The sequence below is a fragment of the Pygocentrus nattereri genome, chromosome 26 (genome assembly GCF_015220715.1).
Source record: "Pygocentrus nattereri isolate fPygNat1 chromosome 26, fPygNat1.pri, whole genome shotgun sequence".
Taxonomy (NCBI): Eukaryota; Metazoa; Chordata; class Actinopteri; order Characiformes; family Serrasalmidae; genus Pygocentrus; species Pygocentrus nattereri.
The window spans coordinates 14,547,501-14,563,626 of record NC_051236.1 but is presented as its reverse complement, the minus strand read 5'-3'; the positions used below and the strand labels follow the sequence as shown (position 1 = coordinate 14,563,626).

General features: G+C 40.8%; 1 protein-coding gene across 5 annotated transcripts in view; it reads right to left on the bottom strand.

Annotated features, from left to right (window-relative positions):
• plxnb1b (plexin b1b) overlaps window positions 1-16,126 on the bottom strand; it is a 110,503-nt gene that overhangs the window by 30,720 nt on the left and 63,657 nt on the right. For all 5 annotated transcript variants that reach the window (XM_017697875.2, XM_017697876.2, XM_017697874.2 and 2 more), the window contains 6 exons: window positions 11,361-11,507; window positions 10,730-11,033; window positions 9,057-9,869; window positions 5,614-5,796; window positions 947-1,075; window positions 212-312 (listed from right to left, as the gene is read on the bottom strand). In XM_017697875.2, coding sequence (XP_017553364.1) covers window positions 212-312; window positions 947-1,075; window positions 5,614-5,796; window positions 9,057-9,869; window positions 10,730-11,023 — 1,520 coding nt within the window. In that variant the 5' untranslated portion in view covers window positions 11,024-11,033; window positions 11,361-11,507. The remainder of the gene's footprint in view (window positions 1-211; window positions 313-946; window positions 1,076-5,613; window positions 5,797-9,056; window positions 9,870-10,729; window positions 11,034-11,360; window positions 11,508-16,126) is intronic.

Genomic DNA, 16,126 nt, shown 5'->3' with positions numbered 1-16,126 from the left:
TTCCAGAGAAACGTTTCTATAAGTGTTCTGATTAAGCAAGGTATTCAGAGAACACTATTAAAACTATGTTAAAATAATGCAGTTAAGTATTTATCTGCATCACATTATTGATTGAGCAACATGTTTTTTAATATAGTGCAAGACCCACTGAGATCGCAATATGTAGCGATTTATTCATAAAAGTAACACTGCCATGTGTGTAAAAGCTCACCTTCCCTCCAGCACACACCAACCACAGTATGGATCATGAGCCGAGAGACAGGACTGACAGTCTAGGTGCTCGTGACACTCTGCTACAGGCCTTTTCTCCAGCTATTCAAAGAAACAAATACAACTTAATAACAGATTATCACTCCTAGCTCCAGATATGTACATCTTCAGCTGCAAAAACACTCATTAACACACTCACTCAGTGTCAACAATAAACACTCATTCACACTGCTAGACAAACGCACACAGCCGCTCCCCGCTTTCTTCTACAGTTACAACACAAGCTGACATCTTGTATATTCACAGCATGATAAAACACACAACCATGCAGCCAGCGGTGGCTGTTTCTTTCTTCAGCTGAAACACTAGAACAACATTAACTCTGGCTTAAAATTAGCAGCTACATCAGCTGATGACTCTCTGATCATACATTCCATCAACAGCCATAATTTTTGCATGAAGACATTTACAAACTGAAAATAATAAGCACTACACTGTCTAAAATTGACCACTGCACTGACCTGTAGGGGGCAATATTTAAACAATAACACAGTGTTTGCCTAGTCTGAGGCAGAGAGTGGCTGATGCCAAGAGTTTGAGTGGATGAAATTTGCAGCTTCAGTGTGTAGTCTAGCACAAGTAGACACATTAACTATTTGAGTCTTTTATCCTCAACATAAGGCTAATGGAAAAGAATTTCAGCAAAGAAGGACCTGAAAAATTGCAGCTTAGCTACCTTAGTGCTGGTCATGATATACAGGAACTCCTCTGACTGGTCAAGAGTCAGCTCACTGCTGATTGGTGTGTTCGGCTGGATAGGGATAATGGCATATTCCTCCACCTCACCATCAGGACCCAGAAACACCTGGAAAACACACATGTGCATAGAGCTTATGCATACCACAAAAAGTGAACAGGCATAAATCACACATAGAGTGATTGCAAAAAAATGCAAGAATATACCTGGCTTATTTAGGTTGTAACCTTATTTATACATGATCACCATGTCAGAAAATTAAATTGCACATACCGATGATACTGAATCGCATATAAGGAGTCTGCAGTGTAAGTGGACCATATAGCCAAAAACTGTCACTGTACAATTTACATTTCGGACAGTTTCAATATATTCCTATATCATGATGTAATATATTTATATATTCTTTTAAATAAAACCGTTTTAGCTGTGTAAACCTCATAGCACAACATTTGCTAAAAATTGCCTGTCCCATACACTAATGCTTACATCTACAACTGCCTGGAATTTGGTAAATATTACAAGTTATTAATGCTATCTGTATCAGATGGTCCTCGGCTTGTTAAGCATGTTAGAGAGCATGTTAAGCCCCTTAAGACAGCAGTGATGTCTGATGCAGCTGATCGAGCTAGGTGTTGCTGCATGTAATATGACAGAAATCGTGCAGCAAGAGGTGGTATCCATGTTAGGTTAATGGCTAACCTCAACAGACTCAAGAGATTTTAATTACCTAAATAATATGTTTTAGTTAATACACTGAGAAAACCGTAGGTGATCAGAACTGCATACAAATCAGTCATATCCATACAGACATGAAGTCAAAAATCTTTCCACTATGGGAGCCCTCCTAGACCTCGAACCCAAAAGTATCTTTAGTATTCGCCATTAGTGTTACTATATAATTTCATACACACAAATTACTGGACACACGTACTGCTGGCCAGAGACAGCATCAATATGACTATTCTCATCTGGCTTGTGATGTCACCCAGTTTTAATAATGTGAGAAATTGTCATTTTGACAAAGGAATGCTGTGTGTCCCGTCTCCACAGTGATACCAGTGAGAGACATCTGTACTGAATCCACTTTACAAAGAAACTAGTCACAAACACACACATACACCAGGCAGAATTTAGCACGAGATGGAGACATTCTAGTAATATGTGTCAAGGCTGCTGCAGTCCTCCTCTTTTTGCTTTGTAATTGTATGGGATTTCTTCAAAATAAGAAGATAAACACAGCACACTGCCTTCTTCTTACTCTCGCTCTCTCAACAATGCTCCAAGTATCCCACTCTAGTTGATCAGGAGATATCCTCAAAACAAGGCCAGGAACATTTCACACTACTATGTGCAAACTCAGACATACACAGACATTAACAAACATAAATGTTGCATGACTGTTCCTTTGTTGCTTTTTTCTGTGTGCAGTTAGAGAGCTGCAATATGATATTTCACCTCCTAAGTAGGCTTACATTAAATAACCAGGTTTTCTTCTGCATTCGGTAGCTAACAAAAAAAAAAAAAAAAAAATCAAACCATGAATTAAAAATTTCTAAAACTCCTGAAGCCTGAAGTAGTCAAAAATTCCTTTATTTCAATATACAGTATCTCACAAAAATGAGAACACCAGTCACATTTCTGCAAATATTTTCTTATATCTTTTAATGGGACTTGTCATGTGTCATGTGACTTACAAGGTTCCAGGTGTGAATGGGGAGCAGGGCTGTTAAATTTAGTGTTTTGGGTACAATTCGCTCAAACTAGCCACTGGATATTCAACATGGCTCCTCATGGCAAAGAACACACTTAGAGAAATAGAATTGTTGCTCTCCACAAAGATGGCCTAGGCTATAAGAAGACCCTGAAAATTAATTTGAAATTTAGCTATAACACGGTGGCCAAAGTCATACGGCGGTTTTCCAAGACCGGTTCCACTCGGAACAGGCATTGCCAGGGTCGACCAAAGAAGTTGAGTCCACGTTTTCAGCATCATATCCAGAGGTTGGCTTCAAAAAATAGATGCATGAGTGCTGCCAGCATTGCTGCAGAGGTTGAAGAATTGGGATGTCAGCCCGTTAGTGGTCAGACCACATGCCGCACAATGCATCAACTCTGTCAGCACGGCCATCGTCCCACAAGGAAGCCTCTTCCTAAGCTGACGCACAAGAAGCCTGGAAACAGTTTGCTGAAGACAATCAGTCCAAGAATATGGATTACTGGAACCATGTCCTGTGGTCTGACGAGACCAAAATAAACTTGTTTGGCTCAGATGGTGTCCAGCATGTGTGGCGGTGCCCTGGTGAGGAGTACCAAGACAACTGTCTCTTGCCTACAGTCAAGCATGGTGGTAAGCATCATGGTCTGCTGACACTGGGGGGCTGTGGTTCACTGAGGGGGAAACATGAATTCCAACATGTACTGTGACATTCTGAAGCAGAGCATGATCCCCCCTCCCTTCGGAAACTGTGCCACATGGCAGTTTTCCAACTCTATAACGACCCCAAACACGCCTCCAAGATGACAACTGCCTTGCTGAAGGTGAAGGTGATGGACTGGCCAAGTATATCTCCAGACATAAACCCAATTGAGGACTTGTGGGGCATCCTAAAGCAGAAGAAGGAGAAGCACAAGGTGTCTACCATCCACCAGCTCCGTGATGTCATCATGGAGGAGTGGAAGAGGAGCAGCCTGTGCAACTCTGGTGAATTCCATGCCCAAGTGCTATTATCCAGCTAGTGCTAGATAATAATGGTGGCCACACAAAATTGACATGCTGATGTGAACATGACCTAAAGTTGCTGGCCCGTATCCGCATTACTTTATACACTACACTTCTGCCACATGCCGGCCGATTAAATAATTGAACGAATGATTAGTGTTCGACCTTTAAAAAGTGCCTGGAAAGGTTTTTGAATATCAAAACTTGATTTTCAAAATACTGTAATAGCAAGGATCATGTTTTCTTAGCTTCCGCTCAAGGACTGCTGGGATAGGCTCCAGCACCCCCCCGCGACCCTGACGGAGAAGCGGCTTAGAAAATGGATGGATGGATGTTTTCTTAGCATACATCTTGGGCAGAATCTCAAATGGCTCTCTTCTCCCTAGGTCTTAAAATAATGGCTACTGCATCTAAACAGTGCACAGTGTATCTAACAAAGTAGCAAAGTAACTTTAAAAGGAAACATTTCACAATAAGCCAAGGTGCCCCCAAACTTCTGACAGGCAATGTACATCTAATAATACCTTCAATGCAAGTAAGCCAGAGATGCTGATCTACACTCACAGCACTCCTCTATTTATAATATGTTAAGAGCTCACAAAACTTGAGACTACTTCTATCACTACAACATGAGTAAATAACAAGTGCCTTAAAATGCTGTGGATTTCAGACAGAGGGATAATTGAGAGAGCAGGAGAGGAGATTAGAGTAAAGGCTGCAAAGTGTAGGACAGAGTAAACACAGAGAGCAAGCTGTAAGGATGCATTAGCCACCCGACATACAGCTGATCCTAATAATATTTCTGGATCGCTTGAGAGGGCTGTAGAGGTCTTCCTAATCCAGCCTGCCTCTATTTTAGACCAGCACAGGCCTTTTGGCAAGAGATTAGAGAAAATCAGAAACAGAAAGAGAGACAGACACAGAGAGATTCAGAGAGCGAGAGATTCAGAGAGCGAGAGAGATTCAGAGAGAGAGAGAGAGAGAGATTCAGAGAGAGAGAGAGAGAGAGAGAGAGAGAGATTCAGAGAGAGAGAGAGAGAGAGAGAGAGAGAGATTCAGAGAGAGAGAGAGAGAGAGAGAGAGAGAGAGAGAGAGAGAGAGAGAGAGAGAGAGAGAGAGAGAGAGAGAGAGAGAGAGAGAGATTCAGAGAGCGAGAGAGAGAGATTCAGAGAGAGAGAGAGAGAGCGAGAGAGAGAGATTCAGAGAGCGAGAGAGAGAGCGAGAGAGAGAGAGAGAGAGAGAGAGAGAGAGAGAGAGAGAGAGAGATTCAGAGAGCGAGAGAGAGAGAGATTCAAAGAGCAAGAGCGAGAGAGCGAGAGAGCGAGAGAGCGCGAGAGAGAGAGAGAGCGAGAGAGAGAGAGAGAGAGAGAGAGAGAGAGAGAGAGAGAGAGAGAGAGAGAGAGAGAGTTTATAGCTGGAACTTGTTTCTCAGGAGTTGTGGGAAAGGGGTTCAGGGCATTTTGCAAAAGAAGATGACTGGAATGGGACATTAGAGCTGTGGATTTGGCCATTAGGTCTGCGTAATATACCATTTGTTAGGTGTTATTGTAATATTTTTGAATATATTGCAAGGCATACTGTGATCTCAATATGCATCAAAGTAATCACAATACTATTGTGTCCATATTGTGTAGCCCTTGCATGAATGCATGTGTACATTCTGAAGGATAACCTCCTAGCAATCAAATTTCTCATCTGTATAGCTGAACACTCCCAACCAAAGGACTGTTTTTCATATGTTTAAAAATAACTGCAGTCAAATAAACTAGAGAAGGAAAACATCTATTACATAAAACCAGTGTAAAACAAACACATAGGCCTCTGTTTACTGACAGAATTTAAAAGGAGGGCAAGCATGGCAAGAGGGGACAAAGAAAGAAAAATAAATAAAATTCAGTGAAGGAAATTAAACAGAGAAAGTCACCTTGTGTAAATTTCCCTTGGAGTCTCCTAGAAAGGCGATGGTGTGCCCCGCCCGCACACTCACAGCCACTGCAGTAAGCCGGGCAGATGGACTGTCCAGTATAGGCTCAACCTCCACTGCCAACCGGCTGGCCATAGGACTAGGGGTGTGATCAGAACCGCAGGGATAAGCATTCAGAGTGTTCTGGAGGAGGCACAGAATGAGACACAGAATAAGAGAGATGTTGGGTGGTCTGGTCACATATTGTGCCACCTTAGCATGTACTAAACCATATGTTGTTTGTTTCACAATATTGGCCTTAGAAAAAAAACGGAAAAAAGAAATAGCCAAATAACTTTCCAGGTGATAACACTGATTTATGTGGAGGATAAGAAATGGCCTCCTCTTCTTCAGATGAGTGCTAATGAGCTAAACCTAGAGCCAACGGGTACAACGGGAGCCAAGTTGGATGCTGATGTACTCTCTTTTACATGATGTTTTTACTTCACATATGATGTGTCTTTTCCTCTGGACATAGTAGACGATGTGCCACCATGATCATTTGTCAGAGAAATGCATTTTCACAGTTTCTGGACGTAGCTAACATTAGCTACAGTAGTTATATAATGCCACACTAGCACTGATGTCTCAGTCGGGTCCTTGACAAAAGGCTCATATTAAGACACTTTTGTTTTGGAGTAGCAAAGTAAAATACATAACAATGCATGACAATGTTGGACCAATATTTATATTTGGCAGTTTATTTCAAACCAGTGTTTGATTTTATATTTATTGTACACTTGGGCGAACTGCATTTGTATCCCTCTACAAATAAGTACTACATTTCTCAGAGCGGCTAATACAGATAGATTTAACCCCATCTCCAAATTTCATGAAATGTTTATGCACTGGCAGATATGCACATGAAATATCAAGAATTATACATCATTGCATTCGTAGTAATGCATTATACATATTTAATCAAAAACACATGCATTTCTGCATATTTCCTACATCTTTCCCTGATGAAACATAAACAGCTAAATAGTGATTTCAGTATTAGAATACTGGTATCTCAGATGATACCAGATACCCTTGGCAATCACATGATAAACCATTTTGTTCCAAGACATCTGAAGGCAAATTAATGAATGATTAATTAATTGTGTTTTATCATACTGTTAATTACTTTGTAACTGCAACTGTTACTTGCTGTAAAAAGGGCAACTGATTGGAAGTGGCTGAGTTTGAAATTATGTATTCTTCTTGTTCAACTAACCTGTATTATTCCATTCAACTTCTGTGTGTGTATTTATATATAACACACACACACACACACACACACACACACACACACACACACACACACACTACTACTATATATATATATATATATATATATATATATATATATATATATATATATACATACATACATACATACACACACACACACACATACATACATATACACACACACACTTTTTTGCCCTACTATGTGTGTGTATATTAAAATAAATATACTTATTTTCCACCATAATTTACAAATAAATTCTTTACAAATCCTACAATGTGATTTCCTGATTTTTTTTTCTCATATTGTCTCTCATAGTTGAAGTGTACCTATGATGAAAATTACAGACCTCTCTCATCTTTCTAAGTAGGAGAACTTGCACAATCAGCGGTTGACTAAATACTTTTTTGCCGCCACACACACACACACACACACACACACACACACACACACACACACACACACACACAACACTGATAACATTCTGAACTACAATCATATGTCCGAAAATCACAATACAAATGATCATGCAATTCACAAGAACACAAAAAGAGCATTTCTGCTTCTCTTTATTTTCTCTGCTATCACTTACTCTCCCCTCCCTGCTTGTGCCAGAGATTTACAGTGCTCAGGCAGGAGGCTGCAGACAGAGCTATGGCAGGCATCTGGCCTTGACGTTCAAAGGCTCTAGAAGACTTTAGAGAGATTTGTTTCTGCTTTTACAATCTACCAGTCCAGGGTCACACTGCCCGTTCCCTCTAGCGTGTGTTCACAGACACAGGTCACGCACTCAAACAGAGATCTTACAGATATTAGAATGACATGGATTTAGAGCGAAATCCTGCAAAATGTTTAAAATGTTTTCAAGCAGCTGTTTTAGACAACTGTTTGTTTTCTCTCTCTCCTGACCTATTCTTTATCTAATCCAGTCTCTGTTTCAGGTGGAGATTCCTGTTTCTGGAGCATTAGTGTAACCCCCTCCTACTGAATAAAGGACACTTCTGGATATTGTTCACAGGAAGCCCCATTTAAATGTCCACAGGCCTGTCTACTTGCACTGCCCCTGGCCAAAGTGCAGGGAATGCTGGGACATCAGGGGTCAACTCTTGTATCATGACCTTTAGGGGGCAAATTTAACTATATAGAGGATCAATTCCCCCCTACTGAGCAGAGACTGGTCCCATCTGTGCCCCTCCACATTCCCAGTGCAACAGAGTCACTGTAAAACAAACCATAAAACACATTCAATATAATCCATTTCACCTCAGTGTAATTACTTTAGCTCTAAGGACTATTGGATTCATTAATTTAATTCAACTCAATAGCTCAGTTTGCTCACTCTGTCCTGGATTCTGTGCTGAAAGAGGATTTAGCAGTCATCACAATTTACTGTGAATGGGCGTTACAAAAAGGATACTTGTAGATATGTCCAATCACTGCTAATTAGGAGCAGTCAATTAAAAAGACATCCACAAGGCCAGAATCTGTAAACAGTGATGTTAGTTATGTAATACAAAGAAAATCCTGTCATTTTTTAGGGTGCTGACCAAGTTCACTTTACAGCAGTATTGCAGTATCAGTTCAACCTGCAATTTTTAAAAAGCAGCATTAAGCTACATAAATATTTTTTGCTATTAGGGTCCCAGTTGCAGAGTGTAATTTAGATTTTTGTTTATTTGTTTGTCCATAACTGAAATCACAAATGTGTAATATGTAGCATCTATATGCCTGCAAGACGCATGGGGAGAAAATTCTGCCAGGGAGTTGTAATTTTGCACAACACAGATGTGTTCAAACAGCTTGAGTTACAGCAGATCAACAGTGAAAGTGTCAGCCATGTGGAACTATGTTATGGTTTCAAACAAACAAAAAACCTTTTGTTCAGTTTTCAGCCAATTAAATAAAAAATTTATAATTGAATTTACTATGAATGGATGTTGCAAACAGGTTACTGATAGACATGCCCAATCACTGCTACTTAGGAGCAGTCAAAAAAAAGACAGCTGCAGGGTCAGAATCTGTAGGTTATGGCATCATTTAAAAAATGAAAAACAATGGCGTCACGGAAAAACTGGCCTCATTTGTGTTTGGTCAGTCGGAATATTCAAATAAATTAATTTATAAAACCCTTCAGTTGATATTTGACTGGTGTTCAGCAGTTGTCACTCACCTCTGGCAGATTGGCACAGTTTGATTTGACCTCATACTCGATGTAGGCCGCCTCATGCCCATCTGTGCGGCCCTCTTTCGTGTAGCAGAGGTCACGGGTGGCGTTTATGCGTCTGTCCAGCTCGTGCAGGGAGAACATACAAAGGGCTGACTCCTCGCTAGGTTTGCTGGACGAGGTCAAGCGGGTGGAGAAAACCCCCAACAAGATCTCCTCCTCCTCTGCCCCATCTCCCTGTGACCTGCCCACTCGCACAGCCTGTAGCAGGTTGTAGTTCTTTGCTGCTGCTGAACGGCAGCTCAATGGCACCTCCACATAAGAATAGTAAGCAGAGTCATCCAGGCACACACGGGAAATATATGTGCGGTATTCACGTGACGGCAACTTCAGGTCTCTGCGGTAGAACAGGAAGTAGACGTGGGTGCGGTGCGCGAATGAGGCAACGAAATGATGGTCATACTCCGACAGACGCCCAGCTACAGCCAGCTTAGCCGTTTCCTCATATGAAAAGAGCGGCTCGGTTGCTAGGTTACGAGTGGAGATGGGCGGTTGGCTGCTGGTGTAGCCACGACCAACAAACAGTACCGGCTGCTTACTGCCACCTGCTAATACCACCAGCCCCACAGTGGACACATCCGGGTCATTGGCCGCCACATACTGTGTGTCCACTGGCCTCTCAGCTGAGAAAAGCACTGTCCCCACGTTTTCCAAGCTGCGCTTCTGGCAAGTTCCCTGGTGAATGCTGCCGCAGCTGATTAGCTCATTTCTGTAAGGGTCCACCAACAGGAGTTTGTTGTGGTTGCTGGTCCGACGGGCCTGAAGATGGCAAAAATATAACATAAAAACACAGACATTTTCACGATACACTATAAAATTGCTGTTAGAACCAAGTCTACTATCTGCAAAAAAGTAACTTTTCAAGAGAAGGAAGAAACTTTCTTAAATTTAATGAAAGTTAAGAGAACAAGGTTTTAACAAAAGTCATTTTGGACCATTTCTAGATCCAAACGTCATGAAATTTCTACAGCAAAAAAAGGTAGCTGGTACTTTCATATTGTGTAAAAATAAATCCAAAAAAAAAAAAAAAAAAAAGCAAGAATATGCACCTCAATATTCTGTTATCTCTGAGGTTTGATAAAATAGTAGTCCAGCACTGATTCAGTGATTTATATACTGTGCTGCACTAAATCAAACAGGTCTATGAACAGTTGTTGAGTGCTTAAAGACTGAAAATATACACAATATGCTCTTCTAATGAGCATATTGTGATATAATCTGATGTACTTGATAAATCTGTGATAAACAGTGTAATATTGCACACCTATAATCTGAACTCAGATTAAGTGTGCAATATCAACTAACTCATGTTAGTATTAATTTAACTAACCATACATATTTGAATAAAGCATTGGTAGTTCACAATAAATTAAATGAAAGTGCATTATCTTGTCATTTTTAAACAGGGTTTAGACAGAGCTGTTTTGTTTGTTTCAGACTTATTAATTAAACAAAAAAACAAATGTGATTCAAGTGGAATGCAGACAATTAAAGCAATCCATCAAGTTCCTTTTAGATTTAAATGCTATAATTGATCACAATAAATGATAATTCCTCATAATCTACATATTTACCACATTCAAATTGATGCATCAAATGTTTAAAATACCCTTCCTTACCATAGGGCAGTTGGCCTCACTAATGGGGGGCAGGCATTCACGACTGTCTGTCACAGGCCCTGTCTCTGCCTCGAACTCCAGCACCAGATCGGAGGACAGCTGGAAAAGGCGGTCACGAGCGCCCAGGTACACACGGCCCGAGACAGGGTCAGGGTGCAGCGCCAGGTGCTCAAAGTGCGTGTCATTGCAGAGGAATGATGGGTAACGGCTGTGGGGGGTGGGGCTCCAAGTGACCGCACAGCCAATCAGGACAGAGAGGAGAGCATATAACAAATGCACCATCCCGGGTGGCATAGCAACAATTCTGGAAAAGGGTTAAAAAAAAAAAAAAAAAAAAAAAAGTGAACAAAAACAGAGAGTGAGAGAGAGAAATGGTTAAAATCATAAGAACAAACCAAAAACAAAGCATGTCCAAATACAAAACCACAGCCGAAAAAAAATGCACCACCTCCATTACCATTCCAAACCAGACTGTTAAATAGCAAAGCTAAGCCATCTAAAAATAGACTGTGACCACTCCACTCTGTTTTGACCAAATGAAGGAATAATCTGTGACTGAATGGGTGGGTGTGAGAGAGCGAGAGCAAGAGAGCAAGAGACAGAAGGAGTAAACAGTTGGTCATCACCTCACCATTTGTTTGGTAATTGGGTGTTAAAGGGGCATGTCCCCTCTGGAGAGATCAACTGCACAGTCGGACACACACACACACACACACACAAGACGCCCCCAAATATAAACACACTCATTCAATCAAAGACACATCCCGATGTACTGAACCTAGAAGAGACAGAGAGAAAGAACATTAAAAGACATCTGAAATTAATGACTGAAGCAACTTGTGAAATTTACTTCAAGTATATTATGAAAGATCCTTTCAGCAATGATTAAAAACTGCACAAGCATTTGAGTTCTGCAAGCAACTCAGTGAGTTTTTCCACTACAGAAAATACAAGAACCTTTGGTAGCAGTACAAAAGGTTCCAGTTTGGTACCAACAGTTCCTAATGATACTCAAGGTCGTTCTCCTCTGTCTTCAGTAATATTGCTGCTAAACCTTATTCAGGTGGACATAAAGCCTCCGAGCACTAAGACACAACCATTAAGTTCACCAGAATGCAAACTGGAATGTTATGTAGTGTGCAAAATACCCCCGGTATTCCGGGGCCTCATATTGGGTGGTTACTCCAGTGTTAGCTTGCTGCTAACTCACCTGCCATAGCACCGCTGATGCTAGCTTCAATGGTGACAGAACGTTTGGTTTAACGCTTCTTCTGGAAATGCTCTTTTTCATTTGATAGTGCACATCTCATTTTACATCTTTGGTTTGAGAAATGAGTAACAATTCATTCTTTTCACTTTTTTTGACTAACTGGGTAAACTAATATACTACAGCACCACCCTCAGGCAGGGCAGTGCTGCATCTCTAATTAGTTAAGACCACCAAAAGACAGAAGCTCTGTGATTGTGGGTGAAACAGGCAAAACCTGATCTTTCCCTAAAATTGTATTTAAGCATCTGTTTTTCCCCGGATGGACCACATAATGTCATAATACGTTTATTTTTAGGGACGTCCAAGAGATTTTCTGAGGGTTGAAGAGGTTTATTAGAAGGCCTTGGATTCCCCAGTGCCCCCTATTTCAGTTGATGTCTATTTTAGTTGATGCCTGTTTTAGTTGATACTGGTCAGTTCTCATTAATGACTGAAGTGGAAAAACATATTTTTCACTAATCCATTTAAGAAGTACTGAGAAAGTGAGAAATATATAGAGAGAGCACATCATTTGACATGTACAGATATATAGCTAAGCTTGACCCTTTAAACAGCCCTGTACGGTCTCACTGTGTTATGAACCTGAGAATGGAAGGAACTCTTTTATTCTCACTCAACCAGCTCCATCCCTCATCCTCACCCCCTCTCAACCCCCCTTCCTTTCTCAGCAGCACTGAATGGGATTAACTAGTGCAGACGGAGCAGGGCATTTAGAATGTGTGTGTGTGTGTGTGTGTGTGTCCTCATGAGAATTTGAATGAATAAATGAGTGAAACAGTGAATGGCACACTTTCCATGCAAAGACTAAGTAACCAAAAAAGGACTTTTCCCAAACTCAGAGCCCCACTGTGTTAACGCATTTGCCTGTGTGTATATAGTACCATGCAAAACAGAGACCATATATTGTTTCATTTACAGTTAAAACAGCCATTCCATACACAGTATTCAGTACACAGTATTTTAGAAGCCGTTTCTGAGGAGATCAGACATAAAATAATCCACCTAAGGAGATAATAACTGAAAAAACATTTTTCCAATAATGATTAAAAAGTGAATGTGTGTTTGTGAATGTGCATTTGAAAGCATGCATTCTCAAATCTCTGGATAATCAGTGAAAGAATGTGGTGCCTAGCTGTGTAGAATCTGGCAAGCTGCCAAACATTCATTCTGCAAGTGCCAAAAGGGGAAAAAAGGAAAAAAATGTCTAAAGTCTGACCACCACCGTTATCATTCCCCTAATGACCTTAATTCATATCTGGCTCTATATCTATGACTTCCGCTACAACATTATTGTTTTCCTGTAGATAAAGCGCCAGGCTTTATTCTTAGTTCCTAATGGCACTACAGAGTTCAGGCAGTCCTCTGATTGATGGCTGCCTGTTTGGAAATGAAGGCTGTTATCAGAGTGATAAGGCACAGCAGACAGGTTGGTACTGGTAGTAAACACACAACAGAGTCAGGGAATGGATGCAGGCAAGAGAGGCAAGTAAAGCTAGTGTGAAGAGAGGCAATCGCAGTGTTGTGGCACTGGGGGAGGGGTGAAAAGGGTGAGAGAGAGAGAGAGAGAGAGAGAGAGAGAGAGAGAGAGAGAGAGAGAGAGAGAGAGAGAGAGAGAGAGAGAGAGAGAGAGAGAGAGAGAGAGAGAAAGAGAAAGAGAAATGACAGATTAGTGAGAGCAGGGGAATATGAATCAAATGAGTGTTAAAGAGAAGGAGAAATGGAATAGAGGGAGAAACTGAGGTAAAGCAAATATACAAAAAGAGAACGGCACTAAAGAAAAAGAATAAAAGGAAAGAAATGAGTAAGACAGTGAAAACAGAGGGACAAAGAGTGAAAGCAAAGACAGATTAGTGACAGAAAAAGGAGGAAAACAATGACAGCAGGAATAAAATAGAGAGGAAAAGTACAAAAACCGCCAAACTGAAATGAAGGGCAGAGGGGAGAGAGGGATAAAAGAAAAAAGGCATAAACAGAAAATCAAAAAAGAAAAAAAAGAAAGAGAGAGGCTAAGCATAGAGGAGAAACAGAGAAAGAGAGAGAGATCCTAGCAGCTGAAAGCGAGACAGTGTCTCTGACAGAAAGTTCCGGAGAGACAGTAAAGACCGGCTTCTCTGTGTACGGCTCTGTTTCCTCCGCTAAGGCGAATTTTCTGCAAGGTCGCCTATAACTCCGACACGGGTCAAGCAAGATTTGGCAGCCGCCTTGTACAGTTGTCACTTTCAATGACTGCAATAAAGTCTGGAGTCAGTCGCGCCATGTTAGGAGTCCAAAAGCAACAGCAGGCAGCAGCCAGTCAGACCCCGCGCCGTATGTAATCGTACTCTGTTTGGGACGTGAAAACGAGGAGGGAACTGAGGCAGGATAGAGAGGAAGAAAATGATCTCATGGGTGAAAAGAAGGCAAGTGAAATTAATTACACATAAATTAAAGTCATATTTTTTTGCTTAACCAATTAATCATTCACAAACACACAAATTCATACAGTGGTGCATCAGCATGAAACAGTGCAGCTATTCACTGCTCATAGGTATTACTGAACAAATCTGACCAATTTCAAAGCTCCCCACTGAGAACTGCAAGAGCATTTTAACAAATAATGTTTGACAAATCTGGAGCATTCTCACTGAGTGCTCTGTGGCCAGGTCAATTAATATATTTAACATGATTACAATTCTACTATCTAAATAGGCGAATTGTCATCTATATATAAAATTAAGAGGCATGTAATGGGGACACATAATATTGAAAAGAAGCAGCTGCATCCTCCCCAATGTAAGGCTAAATTATTAATAATGAAAGAATGCAGGAAACTGTGGAAGCCTGTTTAAAAAAAACGAAGCCATTTAGTTCTAATTATAAGAAGGATTCTCATTATAACTATGACTATGGCCCAATCCCATTTCACCCCTTACATGTTCACGTCTACAGTGTACTGATTTTTGTTGGGATAGAGGGGTAGGGCGAAGTGTTAAGCCTAGATGGCCCTCCAAACAGAAAACCTGGCAAGATTATGATAATCATTGTATTATCCAAGTTTAAATGTTGTTTCAATGTATTATGATCCTTCATAACAAGCATAAAAGTTGCTAGTAGTTTGCTGATGTCTTGGTAGCTACCTTGCTAAATTTCCCATTCCACCTTAAATGCCTGAAGCACCAGAACGTAACTGCTACACTTAAGGTGGAACAGGAAAATTTGAACGAGGAGCTGAGGAACGGCTAGAGAGCAAGATAGCTAACACTGACTTTGAGCATGTATGACATTCTGTCCCCCTTCCCCACCCCCTTCATTAATTACCAGTTATACAGCTTACTGCTGAAAAGAGAGTGAAAATGTTGGAAAATGAAAAAGTGAACATGAGGCTCTTTTCTGCTTACATTTCCAGGCCATCAATCAGATTACATCCTTCCAAGTGCTTTGTCCTGTGTATGTGTTTTAGCTGAGAGTGGCGGTGATTTGATTGTATCTTTACCTTCTTCCTCTGTCACTCTAAGAGCAGGCAGGGGAGGGAACACAGGGCTCTAATCACTTTTGTCCTTTTTTTCCCTCTTAATCCTTCCCTCTTCCTTTTCACCCAGGGAGTATTTCTTTACCATTAACTCATTCTGGTTCTCAGAGAAAATGAGAGGGGAAAAAAGTACAGGTTCTCTTATTCAGAGCGTGAACCTACAGGAGGAGGCTGATTCCCAGAAGCTGATTACATAAGCAAAGGCCAAGCTGAACCTGGATCTGAAGGGAGTGAGTAAACAGTGCTCTGTTAGTACACTGTGTGTACCCAGGTGAGCGGAGTGAACTTGCAGAATGCAATAACTCAAACTAAATCACTATGTGCACTTCCTAACAAACAACAAAAAAAGTGTGTGAGAAGTAGGGCTGCACAATAAATTGGATTTTTACCATCATCATGAGTTCTTGCAGTAAACACAGCATTAAGGTCTGCAGTGATGGAACAGATCAGCTTCTCACATGAACAGCGCCAAAGCCATCACTCAAATAGCTTTTGAATCTTTATAAGAGCAATGCTTTGCATCAGTGACACTTTACATCTTTATTCAGCATTACAGTGCACAAAAGTCACACTGCAGTTCTGACACAGCCACTAGTAATTAGATGTTTTAATTTCACAT